The sequence below is a fragment of the Myxocyprinus asiaticus genome, chromosome 37 (genome assembly GCF_019703515.2).
Source record: "Myxocyprinus asiaticus isolate MX2 ecotype Aquarium Trade chromosome 37, UBuf_Myxa_2, whole genome shotgun sequence".
Lineage (NCBI taxonomy): Eukaryota > Metazoa > Chordata > Actinopteri > Cypriniformes > Catostomidae > Myxocyprinus > Myxocyprinus asiaticus.
Window position 1 is genome coordinate 12,135,296 of NC_059380.1, and position 22,067 is coordinate 12,157,362.

Sequence of the window (22,067 nt, forward strand, 5' to 3'; positions counted from 1 at the left end):
ATTGCATCTTCAAGATGCATTTATTGAACTTTTAAGCTCATCTTAGTGCTACCACCAGATGGCACTTATTACCTCATCTTCACTGCAAGTTATCACATCAACTATTGCATAACCATCATTATTATACACATTAATATACAGTCCACAGAGCCGGCAGACAGACCAAAAGGGTGAATACGGCACGTGAAGGCCACACTGGCTACAGTTAGTGATGTAGTAGTAGACATGTTTATATAGAGAGAAATGTTTAATTATGGTTGTGTTGGTACCTGTCTAACAAATATTACTTTCTTACTTACAGACATTGTTCCCTTAAAATGTTAAAATGTGAATGTGTGCATTTTATAGATTTTAGTAATTATTTTTATTTATTAATTAAAAAAATAAAATAAATTTAGACTAAACATTGGCCTACAGATTAGTGTATTATTGCATGTCTAAAAATATACTGTAGTATCTCCTAACTGAAACAGAGGAGGGCAGCAGAGAGGTTAATTTGAGGTGATAATCCTCTACTGGTCTGAAAGAAATAACAGCATCACAATAGCATACTTTTAATGTAAAACAGCAAATATGCGTAACAACTCATTCCCCATGCCATCATGATAAAAAATCTTTTGGGTTTCATATATTTAACATTGGCAGATATGTGTGTGAATGTCTCCAGTTTGTGGTCTGCTCATCAAGAACCAAGATTACAGACAGATTAAGGATAGTTCACCCCAAAAGCAAAATTCTGTGATCATCTACTCCAAGCCAGTATTTATTATTTTTTTTCTCCTGTAAAACAAAGAGATATTTAGCAGACTGTCCAAGCTTTTCTTTTCCATAACACAAAAGTGAATAGTAACTGGGGTGGTCGAGATTCAACAAGCGCAAAATAGTACTATAAATGAAATCCATATGACTTGGGCCTTATATTCTTCTATGTTTTCTATAATTTTTTTAAAGCCATACAATAGCTTTGTGTAAGAATCAGACAGAAATTCACTACAAGTTGTTATTCACCTAAAATTATAATTTTGGGGTGAACTATCCCTTTAAATTCAAACTGTTTGACTCTTCATGAGGTGACTTATAGGCAAGTTGACATTGAGAAATAAGACTATACACTTTGCCCTAACCATATATTGCCTATTGGTTGCAATATGACATCAGAATATGAGGACAGAGAATAAAACCACACCAGTTAATTTAGATTTTAACACATGAAGCACATTTTTTAGGTTACCTGATAAAACATTTTTACAGTGTACACTGAAAAACAGTGTACACTGTGCTTCATGTGGTAACATCTAAATTAACTGGTTTTATTCAAGTAAAAAAAATATTATTTACCATCATTAAATCAACCTGAATACATTAGGGTACACCTACAATATGGGGGGGACTCCTTAAAGGAATAGTTCACCCAAAAATGTGACTTTATTTCTTCTGCAGAACACAAACAAAGATTTGTAGAAGAATAACTCAGCTCTGTAGGTCTTTACAATGCAAGTGAATAGTGACCAAAGTTTGAAGCTACAAAAAGCTCATAAAGGCAGCATAAAAGGTTTAAAACATGTCTTCTGAAGCAATCAATCTAATTGGTTTTGAGTGAGAACAGACCAAAAATATAACTCCTTTTTCACTGTACAGTACATCCTGCCATTGCAGAGCCCCTCCGGGACTATATGAAGCAGTAAACTCATAAAATATGTTTAACAACTTTAAATTTATCAGAGCCATAGTGTTTTTGCTTTCTAGTGGAATTGTTAAGGTTGATAAAGGTGGCTTTTAAAGGTTTCAAATTTTACAATATACACTGTAAAAAAAAAAAAATTGTCAGGTAACCTAAAAAATGTAATCGAAATATATATTTGTATCAATCAATTAATGTAGCAGAGCACATTCAAAACAGATTAGTTCTCTCATGACCATCAATGTGCTATCAGTGCAAGGCTAGTGCTGCTGCAATCTCATTGGTTCTTCTGCTGTGGATTACTGATTCAAATAAATGAGAAATTGGATCCCTGAGTCTCACAGGCTAAGACCACTGGGTTTAAATAAATAGTTCCCACTGTAACTCAATACAGACCACAGGAGAAATTAATTTCAAGCACGATTTCAATGGGTTGTTCTTGTATCTGATACACTCAGCTGTGAAATTTCAGTGTTGTATGATCCAAGCTCTTCACCTGCACTAACAAAATGTACCATGTACAAAAAATACTACCACGGTATTCTTTAAAGTAACCTACTTTGGAGAACCCTATAAATCCCATGGCATGTAAACATACGGTAATCATTTAGTACCATGGTGGTATATTAATATAATTATTTACCATAGTGTTTAAATACTATGTTATTATCATGTTTTCATATTCATGTAAATGTCATGAGACCAGGCTGAGTTTTCCAGTAAAATGTCCAGCTGGGGGCTCCGAAAGCAAGTAAGATGGTGTCCTATTCAGACATTGTGTTTAATTTTAGATACCTTTTTTAAAACATACCCCCATACAGGGGCGTAGATTCCAGGGGGGAAGTGGGGAGGTAACAAGCAAGTACAACCCCCCTAGTATGATCAATGGAAACATGTAAATTCTTTACACTGTAATACCCCCCCCCCCCCCCCAATTGTTCAAGCCAAATCTACGCCCTTGCACCCATAACCCAAAACTTTTGCCTGAACCTAACCAATAGTGTTTTAAAATATAAATGAGATGTTTAAAAAAGACATCTTTACCAAATCATTGCTTAAACCTAACCGTTAGTGTTTTAAAATATATATTAGACGTTAAAAAGACATCCTTACCTTATCAGTGCCTAAAAGCTAAATTTCTGAAGCAACCACGTCATATCATGCCACTTCCATGACTCTGTCGTAACACATGTTAGTTGAAGTTCATGGCTGGACATAAACTGCGGTCCTCTGACTGTAAGACCAACACCCTATCAGGTGAGCTACCGCGCAAGTTAATAATGTCAGAATAAGTGTATATACTGTACTGTGCAAAAGTTTTAGGCACTTGTGAAAAATGTTGCATTGTGGGGATGTCTTCAAAAATACTGACATAAATAGTTTTCATTTATCACTTAATGTCATACAAAGTCCAGTAAATATAAAAAAAACTAAATCAATATTCGGTGTGGCCACCTTTGCCTTTAAAACAGCACCAATTCTCCTCCTGGACACTTCTTCGTTGTTGGCAGATAGGATGTTTCAAGCTTCTTGGAGAATTCTCCACAGTTCTTCTATCTATTTAGGCTGTCTCAATTGTTTCTGTCTCTTTATGTAATCTCAGACTGACACAATGTTCAGCTGGGGGCTTTGTGGGGGCCATGTCATCTGTTGCAGGGCTCCCTGTTCTTCTATTCTAATCTTTTCTATTTGCAAAAGTAATGTTTGGGAGTCTAACATTTATATTTCCTATTGACACACTAAAGCTGAAGATATAAATAACCATCTTAAGACAAATGCTTCCGTGAAACATCTTATGTGCCTAAGACTTTTGCACAGTACTGTATGTAGGTGGGTCTGTAATACAAGCATTAAAATGTACTGTTTTTCTAAAGATGCGTTTGTGTAAAAGTGTGTCAATATCTTAAAATAGCAGGGTCTGAGTAATAGAGAGAAAAATACCTTTTTTAAAAAGTCATAATCAGCCATTAAAGACATGATTTGAGTTAAAGTGAATAAAACACACAGTTGTTATAGCACCTCTTGTGTTCATTTCACCTGGAAACTGCAGGGAATTGTACCTGAAGACACATATAACAAGTTTTGCAAAAATAAATATAGAGTCACGTTTTCACTACGAGACCAGGTTGGTTGAACTGCAGCTAGATGTGTTATACAGCACATACATTTTGAATTGCTAAAATATTGTCATGTTCAAGTAAATTTCATGAGATCAGGCTATTATTATCTAATAATCACTATTTTGAACCATCACAGTACTTTTTTTTTTTTTGTAAGGGAGATAGAAAGATGAAGATTAAGTCATTCAGTGCAATCTGTTAATGATATGCAGCAGAGTAGGGAGTTCTTATGTTCCTGAAGGCTAATTAAAGGACTCTGCTATAAGTTCTGTCATATAATATTTGTATCTCACATAATAAGAGCCAGCAGGGGCAGTTTTGTCCAAAGTGACTTACTGTACACTAAACTAACAGCATTTTCGTATCCATACCAGCATGCAGCATCTTTCCCACTGAGAGGATTTTCAGTAAGCTATAGCTAATATATACCAGTCCTCATTTCAATGGCATGGATCATCCTCTGCTCACAATGCACTTGTGTACTGTCTATTCTGTTGCTTTCTGGGAATGTGTGTGTGAGTGACAATATGTGGATGTGTGTGTGTGTGTGTGTCAAGCAACTGTCTGAAGTTGTTCTGCAGCACGTGTTCTTGTACATCTTGAGTTTTAGTGAAGCTGAGTGATCGACACATCAATGAGCAATTGTGGGAGCAGTTCACCAGCAGCAGTGTGGTGTAGGTGGCTTTATAGATGCACATATGATCATGAGTTCATCACTGTGATGTATTTGTTACCTCTATACTTTGCTCAACCTTAAAAAAGAAGCGCTGCTGCATTGATCTGAGATCAGTTATCCCAATATAAATCATAATCACTACCAGTACAGTAAACAGTTGAAATCTAATCTTAGATCAGCTACAACTTCTGATAAATAGTGCTGAGTGCACAAAGTGTGACAGAACATACCAATTTTCAGGGTTCAGTACATGTTAAGCTCAATCAACAGCCCTCCTTCTCTTTAAAAAAAGAAGCAAAAATTGAGGCTACAGCAAGGCACTTACAATGGAAGTTAATGAGGCCAATTTTTGGAGGGTTAAAAGGCTGAAATGTGAAGCTTAAATTTTTTTAAGCACTTACATTAATTCTTCTGTTAAAAATTGTGTATTAATTGAGCTGTGAAGTTGTTAAAATCATTTTTACCAGGATTACAGGGTTTACGGCATAACATCATCATGAGAACAAAGTTATAAAATTGGATTTTACTTTACACAGAAAAGGTTAGTAAGCATTTTTATTACACTAAAATCATGTTAACACGAATATTAGGTCTTGTGACTAAACTTTATTTTAATGTTTAGGGATTGGCCCCATTCACTTCCATACTGTAAGTGCCTCACTGTAACCCAGACTTTTTCTTTCTTTTTTTTTTAAATAAAAGGAGGGACGAGTCAACATTCATTTTTGTAGCAATAAACATTATGCCACTAATGCTGTTGATTGAGCTTAACTTGTACTTGTATCTCAAGTGGGTGTACATGACTACATGACAATTTCTTCAAAAGGACTATTCATTTATTTAGGGGTAAATATTTTTAATGAGAAAAAAACAAATACTGAGTGCACCTTAAGAGGTTGGGTTTTCCCCACATCCTTTTGAATTGCTTAAAGGGATAATTCTCTCATCATTTACTCACCCTTATGCCATCTCAGATGTGTGACTTTCTTACATCTGCTGAACATAAATGGAGATTTTTAGATGAGTTTCTCAGCTCTTTTGGTCCAAACAATACAAGTGAATGGGTGCCAAAATTTTGAAGCTCCAAAAATCACGTAAATCAGCATAAAAGTAATCCATAATACTTCAGTGGTTAATTCAATATCTTCAAAAGTTATATGATAGGTGTTGGAAAGAAACAGATAACTTTCACACTCTTTTTATTGTGTTTTTGGTGATTCGTATTATTCAAGCATTCCACCCCCTACTGGGCAGTGAGAAAAATTTCAAGCAAAAAAAATGTTTTCTCACCCACACCTATCATATCACTTCAGAAAATATGGATTAAAACACTGGAGTCATATGGATTACTTTTATGATGCCTTTGTGGGCTTTTTGGAGTGTAAAAATGTTGGCACCCATTCACTTGCACTGTATGCACCTACTGAGCTAAATCTTCTAAAAATCATAAATTGTGTTCTGCAGAAGAAACTAAGTCATACACATCTGGGATGGCAAGAGTAAATAATGAGAGAATTTTCATTTTTGGGTGAACTATCCCTTTAAATTTGCATTTAATAGAGAATGTAAGTTTCTCAAAGGATTTGAGGACCTACATAGCGAGCCACCAGCATTTAAATGTACCCCCAGTTTTCACCAAAAATTTCTTCGATTTCTGTGGAACCTCTTCATCTTAAATTTGAAGTGAGGTATTCCCCAAACCCCAGGTGCACTTACACCCTCCACTGAAGATAGAAGCATGACACAGTTTCTGTCCGACACAGTTTTAAGTCGTCTCATTACTATTTTGGTTAGAGACTGCAGTGACTGGAAATATTCTGGCTGGTAAACCAGGGGAAACCTCTTCTCATAACCAGTTCAACAGGTGCTATGCACATATGGGTCGCTGTGAGAGAACCCAACTTTCTACTGTCTATCAAGCACCCACGCACTGCTCACCTGTTGTCCCAAGGGTTTCTCACACCTGTCCATTAGATTCAGCTAAAGTTGAATGTGATTCTTCTGCTGTCAGACACACTTTCATTTAATTGCGTCAGCACAGACTCCCTGTTTTGGCTACTTTTGGTGAATGGATAAATCTGTAGTCTAAAGAAGAATTCAGCTTTTGGACTGGGTCAGGCATGGCTCATCTATATGGGCAGGTAGGGCAGAAACCCACCTAAATATTGATCCACTTGAAAACATACACTCAGAGACCACTTTATTAGGTACACCTGTACACCTATTATTCATGTGATTATCTAATCAGCCAATTGTGTGTCAGCAGTGCAATACATAACATCATGCAGATACAGGTCAGGAGCTTAAGTTAATGTTCACATCAACCATCAGAATGGGGAAAAATGTGATCTCAGTGATTTCAACAGTGGCATGATTGTTGGTGCCAGACGGGCTGGTTTGAGTATTTCTGTAACTGCTGATCTCCTGGGATTTTCACGCACAACAGTCTCTTGTGTTTACTCAGAATGGTGGCAAAAACAAAAAACTTCCAGTAAGTGGCAGTTTTGTGGATGGAAATGCCTTGTTGATGAGAGAGGTCAACGAAGAATGGCCAGACTGGTTCGAGCTGACAGAAAGGCTATGGTAACTCAGATAAACACTCTGTACAGTTGAATAGCATCTCAAAATGCACAATATGTCGAACCTTGAGGCGAATGGGCTACAACAGTAGAAGACCATGTCTGGTTCCACTTCTGTCAGCCAAGAACAGAATGCTGAGGCTGCAGTGGACCTATCATCTGTGCTTATATGTCAGCTCGAACCAGTCTGGCCGTTCTCCATTGACCTCTCTTATCAACAAGGCGTTTCTGTCCACAGAACTGCCACTCACTGGATGTTTTTTGTTTTTGCCACCATTCTGAGTAAACTCTAGAGACTGTTGTGCGTGAAAATCCCTGGAGATCAGCAGTTACAAAAATACTCAAACCAGTCCGTCTGGCACCAAAAATCATTTGTGGTTTTGTGTTTTGCAGTCCCCTTCTGCATATCGCGAGCCCGCTTCATCATATTGCAGTCCACTTTGGCGTACCGCGGCCCCCGCTTTTTCACGGCCAGCCCCGATGGCCTGTCTGCCTCTGCCTTCGGGCCTCCATCTCTCACCAGGCCCTGTGCGGCTGCACACCCTGCACTGCTGGTAGTTACACCACTGCTCACCAAGTCACAGTGAGGTATTAAAAACGGAAGTAGTATATCATTTTTACTCCTAACACCTGCAGAACAAATGATAAGGGTAAAATGTGGGGAAGTCTGTCAAACCTTGTGCTATTCCTGGCTGTGTGTAGCACCTGTTGTTCTGCATAATCTTCTGAAGTATCCTGTCTCTAGAAACAAGAAGCTTAAGTTTGAAAAACTATTTATAACTGTTTTAGACAGAGACTGTTTAGCCCGAGATGGACCATTTGTATTAAAATGAATGGGAGAAATTAATTGGAACACTCAGTATGACAGGTGTAGAAAAGGAAATCCAGGTACGGGTTAAAGAGCCAATCAACTTTAAGATACAGGCATTGCCTGTCACTTAACTCGAGAGCGTGCATGCGTATTAGCTGGACCAGCCTGAAAAATAGCATTTTATTAGCATGATCTTAGCTAAAGAAGCACAATTTATGCTACCAATGTTGTCAGATTTTAATATGCATTTGGAATATGTTATTTGATAGTACTTCTTGACCAACCATTTTAGAGAATTTGGTCTTACCCCATTTAAGTAGATAGGAGATGTTCTTTTATGGCACTTGTATCCATAGAAAATAGTCAAAATAGCATTCCCAAGATGGCCGCAGAGTAGGCTGATTTGCCTGGAAATTGTTTATGTTATGTTTATCAATTTTTTAGCTCCACAAAAACTTTACTAACATTAGCCTGTAGGCTGACCTCATGAAAAAAAAAAAATTCATTTGAAAACTTGAATCTATTACATACTACATCTGTCACCAAATTCCTATACGAAAGCCATGGATCCACAGAAAACTTTAAGGCAGAAAGCCAAGTAGGTAGTTGATGTATTTGCAGTAAAATAGTGCCCTGGCCAGGAGGAGCTTTGTAGTGTTTGCAGGTCAACTTAAAGCTCCCATAGTAACAGATAATTTTGCAGGGATAAAACATCTTTTGAATGTGTGGAATTCAGCAACAATTCTGGTATGTTGAGGTTTTATAATGCTCATCATTAGACCCTAATTCTTATTCCCACAGAGAATAAGACATAGGCCTCATTGTTAAGTGTTGTTAAGCTTAACAATGTTGTTACTTTAGCATGATATTTGAACAGGCATTTGTTTAGCTTTGTCAAAGTGTCATTGTTTTACCATAATGACAGGCCAGTGCTGTCTTACATTATATTATTGCAAGTAGTAATTAATCATGTTGTTTATTAGCAGGGCTGGCATTTTCCATACTTCTGAAATAGGACTTACCATGACATTAACAGTTCACACTGACACTTTCTCCAACATGTTTCCTAACAGTTCCATAACACAGACAACACTTAACAACAAGGCGGAAACATTTGCCTTAAATTTGAACTGCCACATCCCAATGCTATTCAGATCAGTCCTCTCTGATATGACATGTTTTTAACCCTATAAAGCCTGACATATGAAATAATAATGAGACAATTCAAATGTTTTGAATGGAGCTGTTATATATATATATATATATATATATATATATATATATATATATATATATATATATATATATATATATATACACTATATTGCCAAAAGTATTCGCTCATCTGCCTTTAGATGCATATGAACTTAAGTGACATCCCATTCTTAATCCATAGGGTTTAATATGACGTCGGCCCACCCTTTGCAGCTATAACAGCTTCAACTCTTCTGGGAAGGCTTTCCACAAGGTTTAGGAATGTGTTTATGGGAATTTTTGACCATTCTTCCAGAAGCGCATTTGTGAGGTCAGACACTGATATTGGATGAGAAGGCCTGGCTCGCAGTCTTCGCTCTAATTCATCCCAAAGGTGCTCTATCAGATTGAGGTCAGGACTTCCACACCAAACTCGCTCATCCATGTCTTTATGGACCTTGCTTTGTGCACTGGTGCACAGTCATGTTGGAACAGGAAGGGGCCATCCCCAAACTGTTCCCACAAAGTTGGGAGCATGGAATTGTCCAAAATCTCTTGGTATGCTGAAGCATTCAGAGTTCCTTTCACTGGAACTAAGGGGCCAAGCCCAGCTCCTGAAAAACAACCCCACACCATAATCCCCCCTCCACCAAACTTCACAGTTGGCACAATGCAGTCAGACAAGTACCGCTCTCCTGGCAACTGCCAAACCAAGACTCGTTCATCAGATTGCCAGATGGAGAAGCGTGATTCGTCACTCCAGAGAACGCGTCTCCACTGCTCTAGAGTCCAGTGGCGGCGTGCTTTACACCACTGCATCCGATGCTTTGCATTGCACTTGGTGATGTATGGCTTGGATGCAGCTGCTCGGCCATGGAAACCCATTCCATGAAGCTCTCTACGCACTGTTCTTGAGCTAATCTGAAGGCCACATGAACTTTGGAGGTCTGTAGCGATTGACTCTGCAGAAAGTTGGCGACCTCTGCGCACTATGCGCCTCAGCATCCGCTGACCCCGCTCTGTCATTTTACGTGGCCTACCACTTCGTGGCTGAGTTGCTGTCATTCCCAATCGCTTCCACTTTGTTATAATACCACTGACAGTTGACTGTGGAATATTTAGTAGCGAGGAAATTTCACGACTGGACTTGTTGCACAGGTGGCATCCTATCACAGTACCACGCTGGAATTCACTGAGCTCCTGAGAGCGGCCCATTCTTTCACAAATGTTTGTAGAAGCAGTCTGCATGCCTAGGTGCTTCATTTTATACACCTGTGGCCATGGAAGTGATTGGAACACCTGAATTCAGTTATTTGGATGGGTGAGCGAATACTTTTGGCAATATAGTGTATATACTGTGTATATATATACACAGTTGTGCTCAAAAGTTTGCATACCCTGGCGGAAATTTTGGAATCGATTTTGAAAATATGACTGATCATGAAAAAAAAAAAAAAACTGTCTTTTATTTAAGGTTAGTGATCATATGAAGCCATTTATTATCACATAGTTGTTTGGCTCCTTTTTAAATCATAATGATAACAGAAATCACCCAAATGGCCCTGAGCAAAAGTTTACATACCCTTGAATATTTGGCCTTGTTACAGACACACAAGGTGACACACACAGGTTTAAATGGCAATTAAAGGTTAATTTCCCACACCTTTGGCTTTTTAAATGCAATTGGTGTCTGTGTATAAATAGTCAATGAGTTTGTTAGCTCTCACGTGGATGCACTGAGCAGGCTAGATACTGAGCCATGGGGAGCAGAAAAGAACTGTCAAAAGACCTACGTAACAAGGTAATGGAACTTTATAAAGATGGAAAAGGATATAAAAAGATATCCAAAGCCTTGAAAATGCCAGTCAGTACTGTTCAATCACTTATTAAGAAGCGGAAAATTTGGGGATCTCTTGATACCAAGCCAAGGTCAGGTAGACCAAGAAAGATTTCAGCCACAACTGCCCGAAGAATTGTTCGGGATACAAAGAAAAACCCACAGGTAACCTCAGGAGAAATACAGGCTGCTCTGGAAAAAGACAGTGTGGTTGTTTCAAGGAGCACAATACGACGATACTTGAACAAAAATGAGCTGCATGGTCGAGTTGCCAGAAAGAAGCCTTTACTGCGCTAAAGCCACAAAAAAGCCCAGTTACAATATGCACAACAACACCTTGGCACGCCTCACAGCTTCTGGCACACTGTAATTTGGAGTGGTGAGACCAAAATAGAGCTTTATGGTCACAACCATAAGCACTATGTTTGGAGAGGGGTCAACAAGGCCTATAGTGAAAAGAATACAATCCCCACTGTGAAGCATGGTGGTGGCTCACTGATGTTTTGGGGGTGTGTGAGCTCTAAAGGCACGGGGAATCTTGTGAAAATTGATGGCAAGATGAATGCAGCATGTTATTAGAAAATACTGGCAGACAATTTGCATTCTTCTGCACGAAAGCTACGCATGGGACGCTCTTGGACTTTCCAGCACGACAATGACCCTAAGCACAAGGCCAAGTTGACCCTCCAGTGGTTACAGCAGAAAAAGGTGAAGGTTCTGGAGTGGCCATCACAGTCTCCTGACCTTAATATCATCGAGCCACTCTGGGGAGATCTCAAACGTGCGGTTCATGCAAGACGACCAAAGACTTTGCATGACCTGGAGGCATTTTGCCAAGACGAATGGGCAGCTATACCGCCTGCAAGAATTTGGGGCCTCATAGACAACTATTACAAAAGACTGCACACTGTCATTGATGCTAAAGGGGGCAATACACAGTATTAAGAACTAAGGGTATGCAGACTTTTGAACAGGGGTCATTTCATTTTTTTCTTTGTTGCCATGTTTTGTTTTATGATTGTGCCATTCTGTTATAACCTACAGTTGAATATGAATCCCATAAGAAATAAAAGAAATGTGTTTTGCCTGCTCACTCATGTTTTCTTTAAAAATGGTACATATATTACCAATTCTCCAAGGGTATGCAAAATTGAGCACAACTGTATATATATATATATGTGTGTGTGTGTGTGTGTGTGTGTGTGTGTGTACAAATTTGTATTTGATACATCAGGTTTTACGTGTCATTATCTTCTGAGACCCGGCAATTAATTTTTGTACAGGAATATTGTGATTTAAGTTTCTCTTAGCCAATACATCCAACAATAGTAAATCTTGTGGTATCTTATGAGGACACCCTGGGCTTTTCAGGGATACCAAAAAGAGTTGGAGTTTAGCCATGACGTCCTCTCAGTATGAAGGTGACCATTTTGGAAATTATATAACAAGGTCCTCTACTTCCAGAAGAGCATGGAGACTTTATTGGCCAGACTGGGCATCACCCTGTTCATTTCTTTGGATAAGTAAGTTCCTGTCTCCTATATTACAGGTGATACTTCAGTTTACAGACTTAAAGAAAAGGTTCTGTCTTTTTTAATGCATACCATAGAAAAATGCACAAATTCACTATTTTCTATCGGAGGGATCCGAAGGCTTTAAAATAATGTCTGTCTGTTTGCTTTCAATCCTAGTCGAAGTTTTATTCTTCTCCTTAAAACTGCAGCAATCTTTGACATTGTGTGCTATTGATGACTGATCAGAAACAATCATATATGGTATGGATTAGAAAAACACCAATAATAAAACAGATTCCATTACTAAATTCTTATCGGATGAACCATTGTAAAATACAAGCCACCTTTGACCACACATCAGTTGAATTATATGCAGCAACCATAAACTGCCTACAGTTAGGCTAATGAACTATATTTGGTGGAGGAAATGTTTATTCTGATCATTATTAATAATAAATGTAACTGTTTTTTGAACATTGGTGTCTTTTATCATATTGCTGTTGCCACTATTTTATAAAAGCAATAAGCCAATATTACAGTTATTGCTTTAATCAATCTTTTAACATTTCTTCTGGCATATTGCTTGTGTAGGATCAGGATGCACATGTAGATGCATGACTAACGCCTGCTATATTAACTGTAGTATTCAGTATCATACATTATATTGTATTATGTGTGACTTAATTGTAGTTCCTGTAGGGAGTCCCTCTATGTGCTTGCATGTGTGTCAGTTTCAGCTCCTGTGCTCAGAGCAAAGGAGGGCGTACAGGGCAATTCTTAGAGAAGCACACAGAAGTGCCAGCCCTCTCCTGTCTCACTCTCCTGAGCTCACATTCACTCTTCTCTATCCACAATACAAGACGGGAAGCTAGACCAGAGAAGATACAGCAGAGGCTGCTTTTGTTCTGATTCTTTGGAGTATCTAAATGACTCGAAGAACAGAGAATTACTTGTGTTCTGAAGCTGGATATCTTTTTTGCTTTTAAATGTGTATGGTCATATTTGCTCCGGTAAGTCTTAGCTTTAGTTTCTCTATCTGTAGCAGGTAGCAGGTGGTTCATAGTTGTGGACAGTTTGACTACTATTGACTACTATATCACAGATGTTTCTGCAATAAGGTGTGAGATTCTGTGATTTTTCTATAGCAGTTTCAAACCTAAAATTATTCTCTTATCATTACATTTTTTTTAATCCAGATTCTTTTCTCATCAATTATTCAACCACTTTAGAGCAGCAAATGCATGCTTTCCAGAGAGCCTAAACTCACTAAGCAATGTGGAGCACTGCAACCAGATCACCATACCAGACAGCTAAAACAGAAGCATCCTGTATATGATACTCCCACCTCAAAATCCTATTCGCCAGAGTGCCAGACACCATTTAGCTGCTAACATTGCTCTTTTGTTCTATTGAATCATTCGTAATTCTGAATGAGTGAGATGCCTATTTCTGTTAGCTTATGAATAAGTCATTATTATAGTGATTAATGAATATGCTGTGCAAAAAAGGGGAATTGGCATCCAGTGTATCTCATAAAGTATCTGAGGGTAGATATTCAGGGATCAGATTCCCTTCACCCAAACTGATTTGTGCCATTGTGAGCTATTTGATGTTTCAGAAACTAGATTTAAAAACGAAAGATTCCAGTAGTTGTGATTGTTGAGTGATATGCTGGTGAATATCAGTCTTTAGGTTACCATGGAGACATTCTGACTATTAGGCATTTCAGGTATCATGTTTGGAATGCTGTAACTGTAATCTGTATTCCCAATAGAGTGAGTTTCAGAGTAATAGTCGAGCTGCTAGGCTGTGAAATTATTAAAAAATATATTATTTTAGAACACTTCATGTGAATAAATTGGGTGGATTTAGTAGTCCAAAAGACTGAGGAACTGGGCTCAGGTTTTGCTTTTGTTGCTAGACTTTAATGTGAAAGTGTAAAAAGTGTCATTTTTATGTTAAAATACGTTCTCTTATTCCAGTTTAATCTGTGGATACAACTATACTGTATGTAAGTCATTTGTAGGTTTAAACAGTGGCGCTTTAAACATCGCTCCCTTTGTTTAAAAGGCCTGACATGGCAACATTGACCAACCTGGTCTTATAGAATCACATAACACTACCTACATTTTTCCAATATTATTTTGACATGGCTCGTTGTACGTATCATGGCAGTTTCCTGGGGAAATTAGTGCGACTAATTGAGGTGCTACTACAACTCTTATTCTCTTTCACACAAATCATAAGTAAAGCGCAAGATTATAAGTTCATAAAAACATCTTGGTTACTGTTGTAACCTCCATTCCCTGATGGAGGGAACGAGATGTTGTGTCGATGTAGTGACACTAGGGGTCCCCATATCAAAATGCCACAACCAGCTGAACTGTGTTACATGGATCGGCGGTGCAGATGCAGGCAGGCTAACGCGTGCCTAGTAACAAGTGCACACAGCCCCATCGTAACCTTTCCAACGCCCCACATAAGTCGCATAGTCCCTCGTACCCCAAGGGGGGGGACAAGACATACTTACAGTGGGAATAGGTTGCATCAGCTGTTTTGACCTTTTCTCTTTTTTCCTCTTTGAAAATGAAAATTCACTTAGCTGAGACCAAGATATATTCACGCTGGGGAAGGTGTTCTTTTCCCCCACGGAGAAAGGACACTGCGGAGACCACATCCTGCCCGAAGGGAGGTTAACATATGGAGAGCACATCACATGGACTTACCGACCGGGAGGTACCACACATGGAAAGGAGTCCCTGCGGTAGGTCCTACCTGGAAGGGAGGAGCTCTACATGCGCAGAGACTGGTGGCAGTGCAGAGCTCTGCCCAGGGGAAGACACGAGTTTACCGTCAGGGAAATTGTACCATGGAAAACACCTCATGTGGGATTACCGACAGGGAACCACCACATATGGAGCACCTATCCCAAGTACAGGGGCTGACCTGACAGGGCATACTTCACGAGTACTGGGCCAGAATCGAATTCCTCTGCCGAAGTCGCCTGCCGCAGGATGCTGGGTGAGGAAAGACATCCAGGGTTCACCAGTCCCGGGAACTCACATGGATAAAAAAGCGCACGTTATCCCCTCAGGGAGGGGAAAGGCACTGAGTGCAAGCGGTACACCCAGCCAGCTGCCCGCATATTTACCTGTTCGTACCTTCTAACACATGGGACGAAACTGGCTCAACCCATCTCGGGACTCGAGTCTGAAGCCAGTGCTGAAGCAGTCTCATGTGCATCAACCCGAGCAGCGTAACCGCCGATGAAGATGCCATGTGCCCCAGGAGCCTCTGAAATTGTTTCAGTGGGACTGCTATACTTCCCCTGAATGACTTCAGGCAATTCAGCACCGACTGAGCACACTCGCTCGTAAGGCATGCTGTCATATTGAATGAGTCCAACTCCATCCCGAGAAAAGAGATGCTCTGCACCGGGGAGAGCTTGCTCTTTTCCCAGTTACCCAAAGCCCCAGTCGGCTGAGGTGTCTGAGCATCAGGTCCCTGTGCGCACACAATAAATCTCGAGAGTGAGCTAGAATCAGCCAGTCATCGAAATAATTGAGAATGTGGACGCCCACTTCCCTTAGCGGGGCAAGGGCTGCCTCTGCGACTTTCGTAAAGACGCGAGGTGACAGGGACAGACCGAAGGGGAGGGCCTTGTACTGGTATGCCTGACCCTTGAAGGCAAACCAAAGGAATGGTCTGTGTCGAGGCAAAATTGAGACATGAAAGTACGCGTCCTTCAGGTCTACTGCCGTGAACCAGTCTTGATGCCGGATGCATGACAGAATGCGCTTCTGCGTCAGCATTTTGAATGGGAGCTTGTGCAGGGCCCGATTCAAAGCTCGAAGAAGAAGAACCGTCTGCTTCTTGACTGTCAATAACTGCTGGGCAAAGTCCTCGACAGTGTCGCCGAACAGGCCACCTTGAGAGATGAAGGCGTCAAGAAAGCGAACCTTGTCGGCATCAAGAAAGCGAACCTTGTTGGCGTCCCTCATCTCTGCAAGGTTGAGCCACAGGTTGCACTCCTGGATCACCATAATGGACATTGCCTGCCCGAGAGCCCGCGCCGTGACCTTCGTCGCCCGCAGGGCGAGGTCGGTTGCCGAGCGCAGCTCCTGCATCAATCCCGGGTCAGGACTACCCTCGTGCAGCTCTTTCAGAGCCTTGGCCTGGTGGACCTGCAGGAGGGCCATGGCAAGCAAGGCAGAGGCGGCCTGTCCAGCAACAATGTAAGCCTTGGCCGTCAAGGATGACGTGAACTTAAATGCCATGGACGGGAGCCTAGAACGATTCCGCCAGGTGGCGGCATTTTGAGGGAACAGGTGCATCGCAATCGCCTGCTCCACCCGAGGAACCTTCCTGTACCCCCTGGCCGCCCCACTATTGAGGGTAGTGAGAGTGGAGGAACTCACAGAGTGGGACCGGGCAGTAAAAGGTGCCCGCCACGAATTCGTGAGCTCCTCATGCACCTCCGGGAAGAAAGAAACTGGGACAGAGCGCGGCTGTGTGCGGTGCTCTGAGCCCAGGAACCAATCATCCAGCTGTGAATGCTCAGGGCAGGGTGGAGGGTTCCACTCCAGCCCAATGCTCGCGGCAGCCCAAGCAAGCATGGCCGTCAGCTCCGAGTCGGCCTCTGACTGGGTGATTGCACCAGATGGTGGGAGCCCGGCCGAGTCCTCAGCATCAGACTGCAAAAGTCCACTCTCCGATGCTGTGATTGATATCTCGAACTGACGTGGATACGAGCGTGCTGGGTAATGGGAGGTCCGTGGGGATTCACCCGGCAGAAATGCTCCCACTGAAGCCCCCAAATCACCCCCAGCACTAGCTGCCACAGCCTTGTGCATGTAAGCAGAAGGATCAGGGCAGGGAGCAGCTGGAGTGGCTTTCCGTCTATGAAAGAAAGAAAGCCGCGATCGCAACGTCGCCATGGTTATGTTTTCGCAGTGAGAACATGAACCATCCACAAACGCTGTCTCAGCATGACTACGACCCAAACACGTGAGACAGCGATCATGGACATCAGAGGAAGAGAGATACCGACCGCACCCAGGAACTGCACATCGACGGAAAGGCATCTTTAAAAAGAGCTCTCCGTCAGTGCTTACTCTTTTAGAGAAAAAATACTCTTTTAGTGTGGTTGCTGAAGTGCCCAGGGGCGTTCTCTGCACTTATCTTTACGAGGAGGGAGAACCCGCTGTAAATGTGCCGTATATCCAACAGCTTCAAACACTCTTAGAGGTGAATGGAACGCCAGTGGATTTAGTCTACCCTGATCGGCTCCGAAGAACAAATCTGAATGAGTGGATGCAAGCCGTCTCCTTTTATACCCGTATGTCCGGAAGAGTGGCATGCAAATTCCACTCGCCAATTCTCATTGGCCTTTTCTCAAATATCAGATGTGATTGGGGCTCCCAAGTCCGACCCCTAGTGTCACTACATCGACACAACTTCGAGTGAGTGACCGATAGGGAACTTATGTTTCTCTGTGTTCCTCACATAATGCTATCTTATGACATCAAAACACTTACTCTAGCATATAACTTGTAAAGCGATATATTTTAATGTCTGCATTACATAACTAACTAGCTCAACTGATAGAGCATTGCACTTACAATCCAAAGGACCAGTGTGTGAGCCCTGAAGAGCACTCAAGTCAACACTTGAACCAAAAGTGTCATAGAAGCACAACAACATGATGTGGTGGCTTTAACATAGCATTTTCATCTCACATTTGCTTTTATGGGAGGATGGTAGGTTTTGTTCATTTAAACTTGATGGAGCATTAACCTTAAAAACCTCATCTGTTTGGGAGAACATTTAACTTGCTTTTGGCACAACACAGTGGACATTTAACCTCGGAACTGCTGGAGCAAATGTAATGAACCACTTGATGTTTTTGCAAAACTGTTGTCACATAATTTTCTGATCTAATTTTCTTATATAGTTTGAGGTGGGACTAACAATCAAAGGCGAACAGACAAGAATGTTTAAGAAACCTGTTTTAAAAAAGTAATTATTTTTGCAATCCCATTTGATTCTGCTAATGGCACAGAAATTAACACTTCATCTAAAAGATTTTACAAATACTGGGCCTCATTCATGACACACACAAAAAAAAAATTTAAAAAATTCTGTGTAAACTGTTCATAAAAATGTTCTTAAATAAATTGTCCCACTGAATTGAAAAGCTCGTGTTTCACGAATAAGGCCTTATGTTTGTATTCCCATTCTTATTTATGAATGTTTTATTTTTTTATTTTATTTTTGGCCACAAAGTTCTTTGTATATGACTGCAATAATAGTACTCTCCAAAAAAAAAACTAAAAAAACAACAACAACAAAACTCAGAACTATATAAAATTACATTTTATGAACTAACGATGAGCAATATATTCTTGCAGCATTGATTAATCTTGGTTAATGTTAATTTATAAAAAAAAAAAACACTATTGTTCATTGTTAGTTCATGATGCAATAACAACATATACAACTTGTAATTTTGAAAATATATTAGTAAATCTTGAATTAAACATTAACCTAGTTTAATAAGTGCTGAAAAGTATTGTTCATTGTTAGTTCATGTTAAATGAAATGAATAAAACATTATTGAAAAATGTTTCAATCTTTCAGTTGTGCATTTTTGCTTGTTAGGGATGCTCCGATCAGGATTTTTATAGGATTTTCATAACTGGCTATATATGAGCTTTCTACACACTGTCACTATTAATTTAATTTTCTTTATCCGAGTAATGTCATTTTGCCTCGTTTTTGCTGAAAAAATAAAATAAAATAAGTTTTAAAGGCTTATAAAAAAAAAAAAAAAAACTAAGTATAGGCTAACAAAATATTCTCTATATTAAGATAGTCCTATAAAAATAAATAAAGCTTGCTTAGTGCCAAACTGAAGACAAACTGATAACTCAAAGGTGGAATTAAACTTAATGTGACATTTTTGGTTATTGATTCATTGTCATCATTTCAAATAATTATTATTATTCCTTATTTTATTTCTATTTTATTTTTGCATTATATTTAATACATTATATTATGATATACAACAGTTCTGGTCCTCGAACCCGACTGGACGAGAGACGTTCCATGAGTACTGATGGTCTCAAGCCATGTTCGTGCCATTCTAAACTAAAGCGTAAGAGCAGTGAAGATGTGTTAAGAGCCATCTGTCTCTTTACATTTAATATTGTGACATTAGATATTGTAGCCAGCAGGTGGAGGCAAAAGACCATTTTTGTGTGTAGTATGAGCCAGTTGGTGACACGAATTGAGTCAGTATAACTCAGTGTTTACATTCAACAGTTTACTATTACACTACTAAAGCTAGGAAATAGCTTTAAACACCTTTAAACTAACAACTTAAGCATTAAGGCTCATCACAACTGAGAGACACCACAGACTGATTAATTACACAAACTCAAGGCACTTACCTCTTACCGGACTTTCCACATTGGAGAGGACAAAATGGTGGAGTAGATTGCGGTTTCTATAGTGAAAGACACTTGCGCACCAGCTACCGCGATATAGGGAGGAATGCTCCCGCTTGGACTGTTTTTCCACTGAGAAAATAGGATGCATTTCACCAAAATTGCATTATTTTCAGAAAGCTGACTAACAGACTACAGCATCATCAACAGGTGATCGCACACGCTCCATCTCCTCTCTCTCTCTCTCTCTCTCTCTCTCTCTCACACACACACACACCCTTGTTTCTCCAATAACTTGTTAGAAACAGCCCAAGCCATGATTTTAGTTCTAAAGTGAAATTTTTGAATTACTAACAAAGGCTTGGATGCATCATTTGGTTTGAACTAGCAATGGCAGATTCTGATCCATCACGTAAGAAAGTAGTTCCATGCACAAATGCGTATTTTGTGCTTTGTTGTAAACAGTAATACAATAAATCTAACCATTTTAATAAATGTTTTAATTAATGTTTATTATACTGGTTTAAGAATAGATCACTGAAACCCCTTTTCTGTCCACTACTAATATGAATATACTATTAGGCACACATCTAGTTCTCTAAAACATGTTGAATTCAGTGTTTTAGGGTGTGTTCACACTTGGCAGGTTTGGTTCGATTAAAACAAACTCTGGTTGATTGCTCTGTTAGTGCGGTTCACTTGAACAAGTGTGAATGCTGCCATTGGAACCTTGGTGTGCACCAAACAAGCGGACCGAGACCCCCTGAATAGTGGGTCTCGGTCCGCTTCCAAACGAACTCTAGTGCGGTTCGACTGATACATATACGCAGCATGGACCAAAGATGTCTAAACGGACCAATAACAGGAAGTAATACTGACCTCAAGCATACTTGGTTCTTCTTATCATAAGATGTCGAAATGCCGTCAGCCGTCCTTGCAGCATATCTTCGTTTGTGTGTGCAACGGAGGAATTCCTGGCGCTGTTTTGACTCCTTTACACATTTTATTAGCTCTTTGTTCATGCTCAAAAGTTTGCATACCCTGGCAGAAATTGTGAAATTTTGGCATTGATTTTGAAAATATGACTGATCATGCAAAAACACTGTCTTTTATTTAAGGATAGTGATCATATGAAGCCATTTATTATCACATAGTTGTTTGGCTCCTTTTTAAATCATAATGATAACAGAAATCACCTAAATGGCCCTGATCAAAAGTTTACATACCCTTTAATGTTTGGCCTTGTTACAGACACACAAGGTGACGCATACAGGTTTAAATGGCAATCAAAGGTTAATTTCCCATACCTGTGGCTTTTTAAATTGCAATTAGTGTCTGTGTAGAAATAGTCAATGAGTTTGTTACCTCTCACGTGGATGCACTGAGCAGGCTAGATACTGAGCTGTGGGGAACAGAAAAGAACTGTAAAAAGACCTGCATAACAAGGTAATGGAACTTTATAAAGATGGAAAAGGATATAAAAATATATCCAAAGCCTTGAAAATGCCAGTCAGTACTGTTCAGTCACTTAAGAAGTGGAAAATCAGGTAGACCAAGAAAGATTTCAGCCACAACTGCCAGAAGAATTGTTCGGGATACAAAGAAAAACCCACAGGTAACCTCAGGAGAAATACAGGTTGCTCTGGAAAAAGACGGTGTGGTTGTTTCAAGGAGCACAATATGACGATACTTGAACAAAAATGAGCTGCATGGTCGAGTTGCCAGAAAGAAGCCTTTACTGCGCTAATGCCACAAAAAAGCCCGGTTACAATATGCACAACAACACCTTGACACGCCTCACAGCTTCTGGCACACTGTAATTTGGAGTGACGAGACCAAAATAGAGCTTTATGGTCACAACCATAAGCGCTATGTTTGGAGAGGGGTCAACAAGGCTTATAGTGAAAAGAATACCATCCCCACTGTGAAGCATGGTGGTGGCTCACTGATGTTCTGGGAGTGTGTGAGCTCTAAAGGCATGGGGATTCTTGTGAAAATTGATGGCAAGATGAATGCAGCATGTTATCAGAAAATACAGACAATTTGCATTCTTCTGCACGAAAGCTGCGCATGGGATGCTCTTGGACTTTCCAGCACGACAATGACCCTAAGCACAAGGCCAAGTTGACCCTCCAGTGGTTACAGCAGAAAAAGGTGAAGGTTCTGGAGTGGCCATCACAGTCTCCTGACCTTAATATCATCAAGCC

At 40.1% G+C, this 22,067-nt stretch overlaps 1 protein-coding gene across 2 annotated transcripts in view; it reads left to right on the top strand.

The window, feature by feature from the left end:
• Positions 1-22,067, top strand: part of LOC127428274 (synaptoporin-like) — a 54,997-nt gene that overhangs the window by 14,276 nt on the left and 18,654 nt on the right. The window contains exon 1 of one of the 2 annotated variants that reach the window (XM_051676511.1): positions 13,190-13,422. The exons of the other annotated variant lie outside the window; for it this stretch is intronic. Coding sequence (XP_051532471.1) covers positions 13,399-13,422 — 24 coding nt within the window. The 5' untranslated portion in view covers positions 13,190-13,398. Of the gene's footprint in view, positions 1-13,189; positions 13,423-22,067 lie in introns of those variants that run through there. 2 annotated transcript variants of the gene reach the window in all.